The sequence below is a fragment of the Silene latifolia genome, chromosome 2 (genome assembly GCF_048544455.1).
Source record: "Silene latifolia isolate original U9 population chromosome 2, ASM4854445v1, whole genome shotgun sequence".
Classification (NCBI taxonomy): domain Eukaryota; kingdom Viridiplantae; phylum Streptophyta; class Magnoliopsida; order Caryophyllales; family Caryophyllaceae; genus Silene; species Silene latifolia.
The window spans coordinates 126,395,365-126,415,266 of NC_133527.1; the positions used below are offsets into that span (position 1 = coordinate 126,395,365).

Genomic DNA, 19,902 nt, shown 5'->3' on the forward strand with positions numbered 1-19,902 from the left:
TATTTGGGAGGATTGTAGGATCATGGTTAATAATACCCTCTGTAGTCCCTTCCGATTATTACACCAGGTAAACTTGGATCCCTTAAACGGAATATCAATAAGCCCCATCTCTTGTTTCCACTCAAAAAAGTCATCACACCCTTCAATCCTTCTTTTGCTACGACTTAATTTTTCCCAGCTATATTCAACTTGGTTGAAATTCCCAACAAGCATGAATGGTTTGTCAAGGGACTTCAACCAGTCACCAAGGGTATTCCACACTTCATTTCTTCTAGCAACATTAGGTTCACCATAAACAAGACCAAGATACCAAGGCATGCCATTACATTGATTCACCAAAAGGATAATGAAGTTACAATATTTTGTTATACAAGACATCTTAACACCCTGTTTTCAGCCAACCCACAACCCACCTTTAGCATCATCTGCATCCATTCCCGAGTTGTGTACAAAACCAGAAGGCCTACAAATAGGTGCTACTTTATTCGCATTATACTTGGTTTCTACAAGGAAAATAAAGTCATAAGAATTACTCCCTCTCATCAACTCCAAAGGTAACATGAACCCACTTTTTGTGAGAGAAAAAGTGGGTTCATGTTACCTTTGGAGTGGATGGGAGGGACTACTACTAAGCATCACTCTTAGTTTGGCAATTGTAGGGGCGAACGTATCATTGAGACCCCTACAATTCCAAATTAGTCTATTCATGGGTAGGGAAGGGGTTGGGAATGGTCAACCCCCACAACATCATTAGAACAATGTTCACTTTCAGCTTTCTATATGTCACCTGAATCAGAGGCAGACGAAGAGGAGGACACAAGCTCCTCATCCACCTTCATCTGAAAGTCAACCACTCCCAGCCCTGAATTGAGCAAGGTCTAATACATAGGCCACGAATGTATTCCTTAGCCTTTTCCTTCGATGCAAGCCACTGTAATGGTACCAGTCCTACCGTGGGGTCACTTGAAGCCTTTGTTTTCCTTAGACAAGAAGTTCCTTCACCAGCTTCCATACCACCCTCATCAACCCCAGCACACCCATAAGTTCCCATGCTAACTTTCAAATTCTCTTAGGATGCCTCACTTTCCGAAATAAGAGACCTTATCATATTTTTCCCAGACTTGGAATCATAAGTACCAGCATCAGGATTCCAAGAGCAACTCCCTAAGCACAAGTCCAACATCTTCCCTACAGGGGAAACTTTCTCTACATCACCCGTTGAACCCGTGTCACCCAATAAAGTGATAACCTTGCAATCCTCAGGCCCAAGCGCATCCATAAAATTCACACACTCCACACTAGCTTCCTCCAGGTTTCCTGCCGCTTCCAAACCTCCCTCGTTTCCTTGTTGATTTTCTCCATTTTTCATGTTATTCACTCCAGCCATCACCCCTTCCTCTTCCTGCTCATTCGTCGCAGCAATAATCTCCCTCGCATCCAGAGGGAGCTCCCTTCGGGGGGAGAAGGCAACTCCGGTGTTGAGTAGTTAGAAGAGTCTTTAGAAAGATATGAAGCCAACCCCCAGTATCAGCGTTTTCAAAAGGATTAAACCCAGATTCATCACCGAAAATTATAGGCGGTTCATGAAAGATAACAGGTAGATCAGGGGCCATCACAAAGGTTTGTGAGAAACCTCCGTGTTCATCTTCCACGTGAGCAATCCTCACGTTTTCTTCTACCCTTGGATCTTATAGCTTGTTGAGATTTTAGATCAAAATCTGCAATTCTATTTCCGATTTCCTGAATTCTGAATTTCCGCGTAGGGATCACCAGGAAAGATATTAAAAGTATAACCATCATTGTTGAGCTGCTGGTCTTCAATGCTTGCATCTTGCTGATTAGCCCTTCCATCCTATTGTCCCGTGGAGCAGTATTCTCATTCCATCTTCGTGCATCAAGTAAACGCTTATGTTGATAGTTGTCTTAGTGTTTTGTGTAAACTATGTAGCATTTATGCTGGTCCTCACCCGTCAATAGCAACCCAACCTAATGTCGAGCCAACTCCTTTCTGATCTTCAGTGCAAAGTCGATACCATTTACAACTAAAAATCACGCTTAAGATAGTTGGTTTTGAAGAAATCATTGGTGCCAACATTGATTTACAACTCGCGTAAATATGTTGTAAATAAATACTCCGTAATATAAAGTTGAACTCATGACGATAATTATTTAATTTCTGAACAAGCTTTATTAAGTGAAAGTCCCAAATACCCGATACATTTAGCGTGGTTTACATAAAACTAGGATGATTACATAGCGCGATTACTAGCTCCAAACTAATTGGAGATGTTGTTTTGATCCTTCAAAGAAAGAAGATAGTTCATAAATCTATCACATTCCAAAGTTGAAGACCCCCTCAAACTTATAGCTTCCTTAACCAAGCTTTTCCACTCCATTGTTCTCTTTTTTATTTCTTTGCCCTTCTTACTATCCATTGCTTCTGTTATGATCTCCTCAACATCACGCCTTGTAATCCCTTCCATTTCTAAACCAACACCCAATTTTTCGCAAGAATACCAACAATTTATAGGTTGATCTGCATATGATGGCCAACAAATAAGTGGTACTCCACTACTTATACTCTCAAGTGTCGAGTTCCATCCACTATGTGACAAGTAAACTTTAACCGATGGATGGTTAAGTACCTTCTCTTGAGCACACCAACTCGATAGCATGCCTCGATCTTTAACCTCATCTAAGAACTCGGGTGGTATAATAGATGAACCCCCTCCTATGACCATATCAGGTCTAATGATCCATAGGAACGGGTACTTGCTATTTGCCAACCCCCATGAAAACTCGATAAGTTGTTCATTTGTCATGAACAATGTGGTTCCAAAACTCACATATAGCACTGAATTTGGCTCCTTAGAATCAAGCCATTCTAATGTTTTAATGTCCTCTTTCCACAGGTTACATCCCAAGGACCCAAGTTCAGTATTGTCCTGTGCCAGGTTGTTGGCTAGGCAATGTAAGGGTCCAATTGTGTAAATCGGACTAGATACAAGGAGATTCGATATGTCGTTGAGGATTTCTTGGTCTAAGGCCTTGAAGGTATTGAATATGAGGGGTACCCCGTAAGCCCTTTCCACAAGGTCTCTCATGTATTTGAATAAAGGGTGATCTTTATCTGTTGATCTTATAAAGCTTGGGAAATCTTTCAGTTGTATACCTTTCATACTTGGTGCTAAGTTTTCTGGTTTTTTGTTTAAAGAACCGTCTGACATAAAGTCGGGACCTGATGCCAAAAGAACAGAAAATACTGAAATCATTACGACATTAACCTGGCCTCTATGCAGTTCAAATTAAATGAAAATAGAGTGGGGATAACTGAATTATGCATCGACTACAATCACAAAGTATAGATCATCTTACAAAATTGTATTTATCATATATTTGTTTACCTAAAATGATCACTTTGTAACATAAAAGTTGAGTACAGTTTTATAATACTAGTCTGTCTATGAAGTGCCAAAATAAGAAGCGTACCGACCAAAAACGGGACATCATTGGTACTGAAATGCTATTGTCGATCGATCACCTTATACACTAGAGCACAATCTCAAGAGGGTTTTCTGATCAACTTTTGTAAGTCGTCCACTACATTTTATCTGTTCCAATTATCATAGTGTAATTGATGGAATTTTCGACTAAGGTGCAGGAAAAAATGGACATACCTTTGAATGGGAGAATATCTTTATCCAAGAGGTTATCAAGATGAGCGTACGCCAAGAAACTACAAGGACTAGGAGGGTAAAACAACACTAAAGGGCAGTCGCCAAACATACGGGCAACATCACGTGCAAAAGGCATGTGAATATCCGAGATAATGAGGGTAATAGGTGGTGAACCTGTAGATGGATCATTAATTCTATACAGTAGTTCCATGAAAGGTTGGGGGCAGTTAACTCTCAAAGAGAGAAGAAGAGGAAACACATCACGAAAGCCATTGGCATTTGACGGAGGCAGTCCATCTGGGAATGTTTCGAATCTGAAAGATGAGGTTCCCTTGAGAGAATCAGGCCCATTTGAGCTTAACATACAATGGTGGTTATGTTGAGTGTTGACAAAGGTTATGTAGATGCCTTTAGAGTTGAGGAACTTGGCTAGTTGTAGCATCGGTGTTATGTGGCCTTGTGCTGCAAAGGGCACACATACCGCATGTACCATAGGTTCTTTTCCATTTACTGTCATTTTTGTGGGTCAGAGATTAAGATGAAATGCAAATTTTGTATGAGAGACCCAAAGTGATTTCTTTTACAAGGCTGATGTACATATGAATATATGATACGAAGGAATACGTTTGTTTATATAAGACTTACGGCAATAATGCTTCTTTCCCACCCGCCCTCTAAAGAGACAAATAAAAGAGTGATCACATAATATGCTCTGCTAGTCTGCTACTAAAAATAAAATGAAGATAATGTACAGAAATGTGAATTCTAAAATGATTAGCATTTAACTATATTAAATTAAAATTGTCCGATTTGCGACTTGCAAATACCAACTTGAATCGTTATTGTGTACTGTAAATGTAATCTAGAATAAACTATTTTTTGAGAATACATTTACGTATAGGACGGTGGCAAATTGCAGCATATATTCTGGTTAATTAGGGAAATGATTGCAAGGATTTGATATAACAATTAGTATTCAAAAGAAGATAGCTAAGTAAATCCAAAGGGAGCAGGAAACAGAATAAATTTGAAGTGATGTGTGATATACCTACTCTACTACCAATGTAACATACATTTGGTTGGACATGTTCGATTCCGGCCATGCCACTTGATTCATCTGGCTAAAATATTGATAATGGCATTTATATGTTTATTTATATTTGTTTTGGTATCGATGCTCAGAAAGATAAAACATTGCAACCAGTTTAAGTAAGCAACAGTGGCAGCCTGGCAGGGACGTTGTAATGTACTCCGTATTATTTAGCGCAACAATTTGGCTGCATCAAGATAGTTTTCAAATGAGACTGAATGTTGATAGGCCGGCAGCCGGCTTACCTGATAAGAGCTACTTGTGAGTAGACATGACAAAACTGACCTGGCCTGAACTCGAAAATAAACAGCTCAAAGTTTCCAAACTGACCCAAGGCAAATGTGACTTAAACGACTCAGAATGATAAGAAATGTGACCATACTCCGAATAACCCATTTCTCATGTTACAAAGCAAGATGCTGTAAGGAGGATTTTACAAGGTTGTCTGATCATCAACTGGAAGAACTGAATAAAATAATAATCTGAGCATATCATGTGATAAAATTACACTGATAATAATCTGATCATACGCCAAGACAAGTATGGGATCAAATAATAATCTGATCATCAACTGGAACTGGAACAACTGAATAAATTACGTCACTAATGCTTTTTTTCCTAATTTGCAGTCTGGAATTAAGGACCTTGATATGCAATTAAAATCCTCTCCATTTCTTTTCACAAACCCATTTAATAATATTATCTCCTCTAAATTTTATTAACCCTTTATTTCTATACATAAATCGTGAACCGTTCAATGTTGACACAATAGAATCTCGTCCGTCGAAAGAAAATGATAAAAAGAAATAGAGAGAATCTTGACTCGGTGACATGGTAGAAGACAAATAGTTACGAGTGTTTTCTTTAAAATGTTAATAAGAGTAACACAACAAGCTGCAGTAGCTCTATGGCAAAACTCATTGACTCAGGTCTTCGACTTAATCTTGAGTTCCAGGTTCAACTCCTTGGCTGTAGCATTTTGTTTAGTACTAGGGTATGGTGAATTGTGGAAGGATAAGCAGGTGACCTTTTTTTAAAACGCTTTTAGACCTTATCTTTTTTGGCTTATTTTCAACTCAATTCAGTTCAGTTTATAACTCATCTTAGTTCTACTAACCTTAAACTTAATTGTTTTTATTAATATAATTAATATTATTTATTATTTATTATTAATTATTATTATATTATTATTATTATATCAATATTCTTAATATTTATTTATTATTAACTAGTGTAGTTCCCGTGCTAAAGCATGACATTTTTTAGATTTATTTTATAAAGATATGTTCTCAAATAAATTTGTTCCGGGTGTAATTCCAGAGCAGTTATACGTTACCACCCGTGCTTGTAGAATGACGTCTTTTGCTAACTCCTCCTTGCGGTCTCCTGAAACAATGAGCAAACTGAGGGCTCGGCTTTGGGCCGAGCGAACTCACTCCGACGCTCAAGTCAGTAAACTTAGAAAGATAAGTTGTTGTTACTTGGTGAAGTATATATTGTAGAGAGATAAGGAAGATATTACCAGATGAATAGTGATTCTTAGGTTAAATTGTGGATCCTTTACTCAATGAGAGTAGAGGAGTATTTATAGACTTTCACCTTTTGTCACGTAGTGGCCAAGTGGCTAGCAGGTGGAAAGACTGATCTACCCCTCGGCCGAGGGACCCATGGCAGGCCGGCGGGCCCTATTGACTCACCGCCGAGGGGTCTTGGATATGAGTTCGCGGATGTGTGCCCCGGCTGGCTAGTTGCCCCGGCCGGGACCCGAGAGACAGGCCGACAGGCCTCGTTGGTTTAGGCTGTCTAAGCCGTTGACTTGCTGTGGATGTCTTTGACCTTGCTCAATATGTTGACTGGGTCAGCGGGTGCAGAATATGCCCCATCAAAATTAATTATTATATTATTATCAATCAGGTATGGGAGCTGGTAGACTTACCTAAAGATGTTCGACCTCTTTAATGTAAGTGGATCTTTAAGATCAAAATCAGCATGGCTGGAGATAAAGATGTCTACAAGGCTAGACTGGTTACAAAAGGTTTCACTCAAGTTCATGGTTTACACTATGACGAAACTTTTGTACCAGTTGCTATGCTAAGATCTGTTCAGATCATGTTAGCGATTTCTGCATTTCATGATTACGAAATATGGCAAATGGATGTCAAGACCGCCTTCCTGAATGGGTTTCTGGAAGAGGAAGTGTATATGACACAACCTGAAGGTTTTGTGGATCCTAAATATCCTAACAAAGTATGCAAACTTAAGAGATGCATTTATGTTCTTAAGCAAGCATCAAGGAGTTGGAATCATCGATTTGATCATGTAATTAAACAGAATGGATTTTCTCGAAGTGTCGAGGAACCATGTTTGTACATGAAGTTTAGTGGGAGCAAGGTTGTTTTCTTAATTTTGTATGTGGACGACATCCTACTCATTGGGAATGATGTATCAATGCTTACTTCAGTGAAATAGTGGTTGGGAATACACTTCCAAATGAAAGATTTGGGAGAAGATTCTTGACCGATTCAATACGAAAAACTCTAAGAGAGGTTTTCTACTCATAGGTAGTGGGATAACTTTGAGTAAGTCACAGTGTCCTACTGAACCTAAGATTATTGAACGCATGAAATCGATTCCTTATGTTTCCGTTGTCGGATCGATCATGCATGCTATGATGTGATCCGTCGCGATGTCTCTTATGCATTGAGTATGACGAGTCAATATCAGAATAATCCAGGTGATAGTCACTGGATAGCCGTCAAGAATATTCTTAAGTACTTAAGAAGGACTAAAGATTTATTCTTGGTGTTTGGAGGAGAAACCGAATTACGTGTAAAAGGTTACACGGATGCTAGTTTCCAAACGAATATGGATGATATGAAATCCCAGGCTAGTTTTGTATTTTTGATAACTGGGGGCGGTTTGCTGGAGAAGTTTTAAGGAGTCTATGACTGCTGATTCTACCACGGAAGCTGAGTTGGATTCGGCAATTTTTGGAGGGACTAAAGGTAGTAGCAACGGCCGAAGATACTGTCACTCTCTATTATAACAACAGTGGGGCAATTTTTCAAACAAAAGAGCCCAAGTCTAGTAATAAATCTAGACATGTATCTAGGAAATTTCATGTAATTAGAGATTTTATTGAAAGGAAAGAAATAACAGTTTGTAAGGTTGGGACAGATGATAATGTCGCTGATCCTTTAACCAAGTCATTGTCTCAAGCTAAGCATGATAGTCATGTAGTTTATATGGGATTGAGATCGACGAATGTTAGAACTGTTGTAAATTATGCGATATGTAATAATTAAGATATTGTATTTATTATTTCATATATGATCATTGTATTTATCGTTTGAGTTTTTTTTAGTAAATTAACTCTCCTATTCAGTTTTATCTGAATTTAAATACTTTGTTTTATCCAAATAGGTTGTAGTGACAACGTCGAACCCTACTAAAGTGAACTGAATTAACATTGCATTTTGTCCCTAGTTACTTCATGAGGTGACGTCTCGGAGTGACTAGATTTTAAGGCGATTGATGACAAATTCGACTGTCATATGGCTATAGAGATGGCTATGTAACGCCCCGTAAACAACAGGAGTACAAAATGGTATATTTTATTAATAGCAGCGGAAATTACATAGCGTTACCGCCGTATTTCCCAATACAGAGAAATACAAGGCTTACATTATTTTTCAGTACAACCAAATATCTAGTAACATGTCTTATTGATAGGTCTATCTTATTATGATACATTATTCTTATTCTATTTTCTTGTGTCAACCTCACTCATGCCCTTCCCTGTTTCCTGTACCTGAAAAAGATTAATAAAATAAAGGGTCAACCAACCACAGGTTGAGTATATTTCCCATAACCTCCAACTCAAATTAATATAATTCGGGTCATTATTATTGAACAGGGCCACATTACGGAGCCGAGACTCCCTTAGGCTATGCCCTCCTCCGTGTACACAGGATAACAATCTTTTCCTTTTTTTTCTCCTTTTTCCCTTTTTTCCTTTTTTCTTTCTTTTTTATCCGGATATAACGGGGCGGAGCCAATTGCCGAGCCCCCTGCCGAGCCCACTTCAGAGCTCACATCCATGTACACGGGATAAAATAATAATGTGGTCCGGTCCCTTCCAATAATAATGTCCCAGACGATACATTGGCCAAATGTACCTCTTAGCAATGGTATTTTAACATTACTATTATCACGTGAGCATTATAACGTCAATTATTAACACAAACAGTACCACAGTCATATCTCACGTAAACCGCATTACGTAAAATATACAAGTATAACATAACTTTATCACATAAACAATAATTCGCTTACATTATAATATAAGTTGAGTAATTATAACGATAATATACTTACTCATTATATTAACTTAAGACGAAGGGGTAGGAAATATACCTTCAATATATCATCTCGTAAACTTGCCACCATTTATCTATATACCAAATTGCATTGATCCTTTTTCGTTGTGTCATGGGTATTAACTATGAACGAGGCATCCTATTTATAGTTTTCGAAAGTCGGTTAACAATTACTGGCTTTCCTACGTGGTGATTGTTTTCACCATATACAAGCAAGCCTATCTTGCCCATTCAATGTAGATATGCACGTGGTAAGTCCTTTAACCACATTTTCTTTAGTTATTTTTTTATCATTTGTTTTAACATGTGATAGAATGCCAATAAAATATTACAAACTTCTTAAAATATCTAGATATTTTACTTTATGGGTTATTTTCTTTAAGATAGGTCTAGTAAAATTCTACGGGTAAAGTTAGTATTGAGTCGGATTTCAACCGAACTATTTTATTCTTATTCTTGGGTCTTACCTATACTAGGTTACTACGTCTTTTGAATTTTATTAAGTCAATATCTCCCTCTAGGATGGATTCATTTCATTTGTGTACCTTTTTCGACTCTACTTGATAAAAATTATTTCCCTTTTCAAATAAAGAATTTACTTAAATCTACTGAATAGTAGATATTTACTCGGGGTATCACATTCTACCCCCCTTAAAATAAGCTTCGTCCTCGAAACTTGGATTATCACCTTATTGGAACAAATAAGGATATCGACTTCGCATTTCCTGTTCTGTTTCTCAAGTCGTCTCTGTGTCATCGTTATATGATCACAAAACTTTTAGCAATTCTTAGACCAGGTTGAAATCAAACAAGACGAACAAAATACAAAAGTGCGCATATTTTGTGATGCTGGAAGAATTCTTCGACCCCTTTTAGTTGTTGAAAATCTAAGGAAGATAAAGTTATTGAAAGGGGATGAATTTTCTTTTTCAAACCCTTCTGGGCAAGGGGATACTTGAATTAATTGGGTTTGAGGAAGAAGAGGACTGTCATACTGCATGGGAGATCAAGTATCTCTTTATGGGTGATAAAGGAAGAGGCCTTGAGAAGTACACTCACTGTGAGCTTGACATGTCATTTTTATTAAGTGTAAGCTGCGGAGCCATTCCATTTGCTAACCACGATCATGCTCGAAGGGTTCTTTACCAACCTTTACTAGTGGGAGAACTTTGTTACGGGGAGCGTTTTCCTTATGATCTGAATTGAAATTTGAATCGGTTTCTTTTCGTATGTTAGATCCTCTCTAACTTGCACCAAAGATATGTTAATGATGTGACTAGGCTCGGGACTATACTTCCTTAAGAGTGACACGTGAAAAACATCTTGGATTCTAAAAAGTTCTATTGGAAGGGATATTCTATAGACAAGATTTCTAACTCTATCAATTATCTCAAATGGTCCTATGTACCCAGTTTCCTCTGTTTCCCGAATCTAATAACCTTTTTTTTTTTTTTTTTTTTTTTTGTAAGTGTTTACCTTAAGAAAAAAATTGAATCACCTACTTGAAATACCACTTGTCGTCTTTAAGGATAGCTTAACTACTTTGAACAGTTCCCCTTTTCCCTTATATGATTTTCACTTTGTCTGAGGTTTCCTGGTTTGATCCAATGACCCTCTGTGACACCCCTCGATAGGGCATCAAAATTAAAGCGGAAAATACGAGATTTTTAAAACCTTTTTAAAAGCTTAAAGTGCGAAATCCACCATAAGCGATCAAACAAAAATGAAAAGAAAGATAATTAAGTTTTACAATTTAAAACAAGTACGATGGGGAAAAGATATCCCACGAATAAACACAAGTCTAACGATAGGTGAGTCTAAGCAACCTATAACTAAGGTCCAAGGGTCAACGTTCTCGCTAGCTCACACGTCTTCCCCATAATCTGCATCACAAACCTGTCATTCATGTAAACATGAACGCCACGGTCGGTGGGGAGTAACTCGGGTTCTCCCGGCCACCATATGTCAAAATGCACATAAGCAAGAACTTAATTAACATATTGATCATGCATCATACTTGAATAATATGAACAAGGGAATATAAACGATCATCGTAATGAGATAGGCATATTGCATTATATTAAACATGCATTCAAGGTAACCAAAACATGGATATGAGATTAGACATCGAATCATATGAAGAAGGTAAACAACGGATCAATTTAATAGAAAATACATGGATGGAAACCAATAGCCATTACTTTGAAAACCTCTTAACAACCATAGCACGGGACGTGGCTACTAATGTCACATTCATACTTATGGCTTACATCTCACCATAAGAACGGATGGGAACATCAATCCCGGCGATCATATCGCAACTAGGGGCTTACATCTCACCACTAGTATCCGATAGGACCAAGACACTCACAACAATCATAGAAGACGTGCACTCTCGTATATAAGAACACACCAATGACCGTAACAAGCAAGACATTTACAAAGGCTTTGACTCAAAACAAGACAAACCCCTAGACTCCAACCTCCTGGTAGGACGACGATCATAATACGGTCCTAGTCTAAATCTGGCCAGACTCTCGGGATGGACGACACCCGATTCGACATACAATCCCAAATCGTATCCAAGACTCGATCCATGACACCTAGCCGTGCCCCAAGGTCGAGTAACCCCAATCGGAACAATGGTACCTAGCCGTACCCCAAGGTCCGAAGAGGCGGAAGGAAGATAGCCCAACTCGGAAACAATGGCACCTAATCGTGACCCAATGTCCGAGGGCAAATAAATAAGGAATGTCGAGTAGTCGCACAATGTAAAACGTCACACTCCGATCACAAGTACGAGTAACAATAGTTTGCATGAACATAACATCAATAAGTCTTATATTAACCAAATACCAATAAGGGAGAAGATACATGCATAAACCATTGATCATTAGAGGTTACAAGTGAAAAGGAGCTCACGGGGGGACTCCCGGCCAATCAAGAGACCATTGCCGGTCCACCTACTGGGACAACAAGCCAAAATCGAAATTTAAATAAAACTTACAAGTGCACTCCCAGTAGGTCGGTCAGAGATGCCGCCACGATCACCCTACTGGGACTACGACAAAATTTCCAAAAACACATAAAACCTTGATGCACTCCCGGTAGGTCACCCATTGCAAGGTCACCCTACTGGGAATACACCAAATTTCAAAAAAACACTTAAAACCTTCAATGTACTCCCAGTAGGTCACCCTACTGAATACGCCAAAACTCAAAATCACCTAAAACCTTGATGTACTCCCAGTAGGTCGAGAGACCGCCGCCGGTCACCCGGCTGGGACTACTGAGCTTTCTAAAATGTGTTCAAAACTTACGGGATCTCCCAGGTAGGTCAAGAGACCGGCCATTTGGAATCCACCCTAGGAGTACATACTCACGGTTTCAATGCAATTCGACTTCCAAACCATTTGAAACCAACACAAATCGTTTCCCATCAATTGTTTACGTATCCTAGCATGATTCTAACTCGGAAAAACAACATATTTGAGACGGAAATCCAACAATTACGAATTTAAAGCAATAAAGAATGAAACTTTCAATGAAACATGTGAGAAATTCATATGAGGATACAATCCAACCAAAATTCAAGTAGAACACAACAAAAATCAGATTTCAACATTTGAAAGGTTAAATTAACAAACAAAGCACATAAATTTTAACATAAAAGTCGAGTAACCCATCACCGTTACCTTTTTGCACTTAAATCCACAAAAGACTCGTCTACCTTTCAAGAATCCACTTCCGGGTCAACTAAAACTTCTCCTAAACATAAGAAAACACAAAATAAGACTAAAAATCGAAACTAGAAAAAGGGTACCATGAAGAGGATGGCTCGACAGCCCTATTAAAGGAGGAAAGGTAGTTCTTTTCTTACCTAGAAAGAAGGAGGGCGATGAGAGGAAGAGATAGGCGCGAAAATCACTTAGTTTGGATAAGAATTGAGCAAGTTATGGTGATTTTAGGGTTGAGAGCAAAAGGGTTAACAATGGTGAAGTGTTTGTTGAGGAATTTCAGAAATTAGAATGAGGGAGATGAAGTTGTGAGGGTTTAGTTGAGGGTTTTGTGTAGAGAAAAGAGGGGAAAAAGGCCCATGAGTCAAGATAAGCCCAATAACTCCAAATGAGTCGGTCTCTACTAGAAATTACGTCTCAAGCCCATTACAACTCAAGACGGGAAATATCATTATTATTATTATTATTATCCGACCAAATATTTATCTTTGTATAAGATAAGCTTTAAAAATATAATATTTATAAAAATCATGTTTAATAATGAAATTAATGAAATTAAATAATTTAAAATATAAATAAGACAATACAACGGTTAATTAAATTATAATTGTCAAAATGGAAAATTCGCGGGTGTTACAATCACCCCAACTTTTAAAAAGTTTCGTCCTCGAAACTTGAAAATAGAAAGGAAAAGTAATATAAAAATAAAACCGAAATTTGAAATCGGTAAACAAAACATTAAAAGGTTACTTATCGTAAGAATCGAAATCCTTTCAAAAATCCCAAATAAAATTTTCCGACATAACCAAATTCTCATCAAAGGAACGAAAATGCTCTCGTTGCGCATTCAAGAACATCACATTCCAAATCGAAGATATGGTCAAAAGCAAATCATTTGTATAAATCGAAAATCAAAATACTTTCAAAAAACATTAATAAAGAATTTTCAAAAGTATAAGTCTCATTCATGGAACGAAATTGCTCTTGTCGTGCACACAAGAACGCTAACTTTCCAAGTCTAAGACAAATTTAAAACAAAAATCATTCGCCGACAAGCGTAGAACAAGTTATTAAACGTTTCAAATAACGAGTTCTAACATCCGATCAACGTGAAAATCAAAAGAAAAAGGCAATTCACTCAAATTTTCTTTTGCCAAAGTCAAATTAGAGATAAAGGTTTCACTTTTAAACTCAAAAGGAAGTCAAATTTCCGAAAATATATAATATCAAACTCTGACAAAGAAATCATAAGTAGATCAAGGTTAGTTAGAAATTGAGCAAAGTTAAAAGTAACTCGGGTTTAGCAATTAAAATCAATAAAAGGAGTTATACTTATAGAACAAAAGGAGAGCTAAATCAAATTTTCATTTTTGAACTCTTAAAATAGGTAGGGTTTAGTAAAAGTAACATAAACTTTTAACAACGAACCAAAAATGGTAGCTTGAAATGTTTAGAAATAGTACGAAATGAAGAAAACTTTGACATCACGAAAACAAAGTACGCTAAGAGGGTTCAAACTTGACTAACAAAAGAGCTATGATGAACTTCCTAGGAGAAGAGTTGAAATCGAATCTACAAGGATATCAAAGATTGAATTTCATAGGTTAACATCAAATTCTAAAGGAGGAGCAAGCATAAACGAGGAAGAGAGGTATGAACGGAAACACTTATGGTCAAAGAGGACGGGAAATTAGGCAACAAGGAAACACTAGATACTTAAATCTCGAACAACAAAGTCATCCTGAACGGTTCCGAAAACTTCCTAACCACAAAACTCATAACCACATAACTCCCAAGCATTTCCTCAAAATACCCACACTTTACTCTTAGGCTACCCCGTGGGTCAAGTAACTCCACCACAATTGTGATTCCATAACTCTCAAATATAAATCATCTATAAACGATTTCCACGAAAGATCAAACTACTAAAACAGTTACACACCTAACCAACTATCGACTACTAGGAGTTCTCACTATAGTAAAATCCTCAATCAAAGGTCAAAATCTTAAGGTCTTCATACTTTCTAACACTCCAAACCAAAATCTTATTCACACCCGAGTTCACAAGCATAGATGGTCGCATTCCCCAAATCATAAAGACCACCAACCAAAAGTAAATAGGTTTGTCATACAATTTTTCCTACCCAACTCAACTCAAGTTCCACTTATCCAATTTTGACGAAATCAAGGTTCACAAAGAATCCTCAAAGAGCATCTCACTCACTCTACAACATAGCCAACAATGCCATCACTCTACTAAAGAAACAAGAGCAATAACTAGGTCAAGAAATGGTAGGAAATTTCAAGGGATATAGGAACGTGACGAGGTGTGAGATCAAAGGAGTCAATGATAAAGGTAACTAGTTAACACCAGTAAGAGATATTAGAATTAGAGGGGTATTCAAGGCAAGGAAAAGACAAGTAAACTTTTATACATAAGAAATAAATCTAATCAAGGTATGAACGAAGGGAAGGAAGATGATTAAAGGTACGAAGGGGGATTTCAAGGCTTAACCCAAACGCTTTCTAAGACTTATGGTTCTTGCTAAAAAGGTCACGCCTATTAGAATATTGTACCATCATAACCAAATGACCAAATTCCATAACGAGGGTCAAGGCAATTCCTCTCATTCCTTGTATGCAACTCTTTCTTAAAGGATTACACCTCTATGACTGATCAAGGTAAAAATAAACGCTCGCTTAAGGGTTGATAAATTGGTTAGATTCATTGTTCAATTATCCTATCTCATATTAGGATTTCTCTAAGGTAAATCTACCACTCAAGCATAACAACATCTCTTTATCTCAAGTACTTGATACAACCTCAATGTTTTAAAAACCAAAGAAGGAATTAACAACGACTTCTCAAGGGACAACTAACATCAAATTGCATCACCAATCTATACGGAATCATTAACATCTAAAAAATGGGTTTTCTTCCAAATTCATATCCTAAACTTATCTCATGTTTACTCCTAAGGTAACGACGCTCAACCTACTAAGCTTTCAAATCCCAAACATAAACAACAAAGCCAAGTTCTATAACTTTAATCACATAGGCAACTCATTCCTAACACAAAGAATCCACCAATCAATTATACTCACTTTGTCAAGGAATTAGGTATAAGAATCACTAAGTATGTCTCATCACACTACCTAAGTCTTTCTAACATCACGACCTCTCAAAACCAGGGTTAAGGGTCAACCACAACCAAGATCTACAAAAGTCAAATTTTCCGACCAAAGTTAACATTCCATAAGGCAAAGATGAAGGTGCACAAGAGGGGTCTTATAAAGAGAAAAGGTACAAAGACAACTCCCAATATATGTGATAAGAGTTGCGAAAGGTATAGAAGCGCAAGACAAGGGGATATGACAAAGCACTCAAAGAGAGGAAGGTATCTTCGAGACGGTAGAGAAATCCTTCAAGAGAAAGAGATTCATATGCAAGATGTTATGGAAGGAGAAACAAAAACAAGGGATATGTCGGGTGGGTACCAAACTAGCTTCCAAGGTAAGGCAAAAGAGAGTTTAGAAAGGAAGGATGAGCATCACGGGATAAAAGTAAGGAAAGGTGGATCGAGGATAGAAAACACACCCATAACGGTGTCGGTAGGAACGGTGGTTCCGACTTGATTCTCGACAAGAATGACTCTTCTTGGCTCGGCTTCCGGAGCATGAGGGAGAGGAGGAGGGGTAGTCTTCTTCTCGGGGCAATTCTTGAAGAGGTGTCCGGGCTCCTTGCAATGGTAACACTTCAAGGGCATATCATAGCATCCAATCCCGGGGTGATAAGCTTGCCCACACTTGAATCACTTGCGGTTCTTCTTAAGCCTATTAGTAGATGTAGGCACTTGTCCTTTAGGCTCTTGCACTCTCGGCTCTTGTCCTCCATGGTCTTTTATTCTTTGTCCTTGGACTCTCGGCACCAACCTCTTCTTGCTAGAAGATGACGAAGATGAGGGCACAGATGGCCTCTTGCCACGGCGGTTAGGGCGAGGATTAACTTGAGCATTAGCATTCCGTTGATTCCGAAGAATTAGAGTAAGAGCTTCCATGATAGTATTCTCCACCTTGGTTGGTCGTACCATCTTCTCAAGACTCCAAAAAAAAGTCAACCATGTTAGCACCTAACAAATAGCATGCACAAAGAGACTACCAACTTAGGTCCTTAGTTCTACCCATCTCTCGTTCATTATTTGGGGTCAAGTTCAATTTAAATTCGGGGTACACGTGTGTGCGTCGGGAGCAACACATGCTCTGATACCAACTGTGACACCCCTCGATAGGGCATCAAAATTAAAGCGGAAAATACGAGATTTTTAAAACCTTTTTAAAAGCTTAAAGTGCGAAATCCACCATAAGCGATCAAACAAAAATGAAAAGAAAGATAATTAAGTTTTACAATTTAAAATAAGTACGATGGGGAAAAGATATCCCACGAATAAACACAAGTCTAACGATAGGTGAGTCTAAGCAACCTATAACTAAGGTCCAAGGGTCAACGTTCTCGCTAGCTCACACGTCTTCCCCATAATCTGCATCACAAACCTGTCATTCATGTAAACATGAACGCCACCGTCAGTGGGGAGTAACTCAGGGTTCTCCCAGCCACCATATGTCAAAATGCACATAAGCAAGAACTTAATTAACATATTGATCATGCATCATACTTGAATAATATGAACAAGGGAATATAAACGATCATCGTAATGAGATAGGCATATTGCATTATATTAAACATGCATTCAAGGTAACCAAAACATGGATATGAGATTAGACATCGAATCATATGAAGAAGGTAAACAACGGATCAATTTAATAGAAAATACATGGATGGAAACCAATAGCCATTACTTTGAAAACCTCTTAACAACCATAGCACAGGACGTGGCTACTAATGTCACATTCATACTTATGGCTTACATCTCACCATAAGAACGGATGGGAACATCAATCCCGGCGATCATATCGCAACTAGGGGCTTACATCTCACCACTAGTATCCGATAGGACCAAGACACTCACAACAATCATAGAAGACGTGCACTCTCGTATATAAGAACACACCAATGACCGTAACAAGCAAGACATTTACAAAGGCTTTGACTCAAAACAAGACAAACCCCTAGACTCCAACCTCCTGGTAGGACGACGATCATAATACGGTCCTAGTCTAAATCTGGCCAGACTCTCGGGATGGACGACACCCGATTCGACATACAATCCCAAATCGTATCCAAGACTCGATCCATGACACCTAGCCGTGCCCCAAGGTCGAGTAACCCCAATCGGAACAATGGTACCTAGCCGTACCCCAAGGTCCGAAGAGGCGGAAGGAAGATAGCCCAACTCGGAAACAATGGCACCTAATCGTGACCCAATGTCCGAGGGCAAATAAATAAGGAATGTCGAGTAGTCGCACAATGTAAAACGTCACACTCCGATCACAAGTACGAGTAACAATAGTTTGCATGAACATAACATCAATAAGTCTTATATTAACCAAATACCAATAAGGGAGAAGATACATGCATAAACCATTGATCATTAGAGGTTACAAGTGAAAAGGAGCTCACAGGGGACTCCCAAATGGTCGAGAGACATTTGCCGGCCACCTACTGGGACAACAAGCCAAAATCGAAATTTAAATAAAACTTACAGTGCACTCCCAGCCGGTCAGTAGACCGGCCGCCGGTCACCCGGCTGGGACTACAGCCAAAATTTCCAAAAACACATAAAACCTTCAGTGCACTCCCAGTAGGTCACCCATTGCACCCTACTGGGAATACACCAAATTTCAAAAAAACACTTAAAACCTTCAATGTACTCCCACCGGTCACCCGGTGCCAGGTCCACCCTACTGGGAATACGCCCAAAACTCAAAATCACCTAAAACCTTGATGTACTCCCAGTAGGTCGATGTGAGGCCAAGACGCCACGGTCACCCTACTGGGGACTACAGCTTTCTAAAATGTGTTCAAAACTTACGAGGATCTCCCAGTAGGTCGATGGAGGACTGCCGGCCACCCTACCGGAGTACATACTCACGGTTTCAATGCAATTCGACTTCCAAACCATTTGAAACCAACACAAATCGTTTCCCATCAATTGTTTACGTATCCTAGCATGATTCTAACTCGGAAAAACAACATATTTGAGACGGAAATCCAACAATTACGAATTTAAAGCAATAAAGAATGAAACTTTCAATGAAACATGTGAGAAATTCATATGAGGATACAATCCAACCAAAATTCAAGTAGAACACAACAAAAATCAGATTTCAACATTTGAAAGGTTAAATTAACAAACAAAGCACATAAATTTTAACATAAAAGTCGAGTAACCCATCACCGTTACCTTTTTGCACTTAAATCCACAAAAGACTCGTCTACCTTTCAAGAATCCACTTCCGGGTCAACTAAAACTTCTCCTAAACATAAGAAAACACAAAATAAGACTAAAAATCGAAACTAGAAAAAGGGTACCATGAAGAGGATGGCTCGACAGCCCTATTAAAGGAGGAAAGGTAGTTCTTTTCTTACCTAGAAAGAAGGAGGGCGATGAGAGGAAGAGATAGGCGCGAAAATCACTTAGTTTGGATAAGAATTGAGCAAGTTATGGTGATTTTAGGGTTGAGAGCAAAAGGGTTAACAATGGTGGAGTGTTTGTTGAGGAATTTCAGAAATTAGAATGAGGGAGATGAAGTTGTGAGGGTTTAGTTGAGGGTTTTGTGTAGAGAAAAGAGGGGAAAAAGGCCCATGAGTCAAGATAAGCCCAATAACTCCAAATGAGTCGGTCTCTACTAGAAATTACGTCTCAAGCCCATTACAACTCAAGACGGGAAATATCATTATTATTATTATTATTATCCGACCAAATATTTATCTTTGTATAAGATAAGCTTTAAAAATATAATATTTATAAAAATCATGTTTAATAATGAAATTAATTAAATTAAATAATTTAAAATATAAATAAGACAATACAACGGTTAATTAAATTATAATTGTCAAA

The 19,902-nt window shown here is 38.2% G+C and overlaps 1 protein-coding gene and 1 long non-coding RNA gene across 2 annotated transcripts; one reads left to right on the plus strand and one right to left on the minus strand.

The window, feature by feature from the left end:
* The first annotated feature begins 778 nt into the window (after nt 1–778).
* Nucleotides 779–3,752, plus strand: LOC141642953 (uncharacterized). Its single transcript, XR_012543558.1, has 3 exons — nt 779–1,620; nt 1,764–1,898; nt 3,662–3,752. It is a non-coding gene; the product is annotated as an uncharacterized LOC141642953 (long non-coding RNA).
* On the minus strand, nt 1,896–4,194 carry LOC141642952 (7-deoxyloganetin glucosyltransferase-like). Its single transcript, XM_074451948.1, has 2 exons — nt 3,678–4,194; nt 1,896–3,238 (listed from the first exon to the last, which is right to left on the minus strand). The coding sequence occupies exons 1-2, from the start codon at nt 4,192–4,194 to the stop codon at nt 2,277–2,279; spliced, it is 1,479 nt and encodes a 492-aa protein (XP_074308049.1). The 3' UTR covers nt 1,896–2,276.
* Nucleotides 4,195–19,902: the final 15,708 nt, after the last annotated feature.

What these genes read in the sequence shown, in the direction of transcription:
- LOC141642952 (XM_074451948.1), bottom strand. Translation starts at nt 4,194, where the DNA reads ATGACAGTAAATGGAAAAGAACCTATGGTACATGCGGTATGTGTGCCC. An exon ending in AGATATTCTCCCATTCAAAG is followed by an intron (nt 3,239 to 3,677) that starts GTATGTCCATTT and finishes TTTTGGCATCAG; the next exon opens with GTCCCGACTTTATGTCAGAC.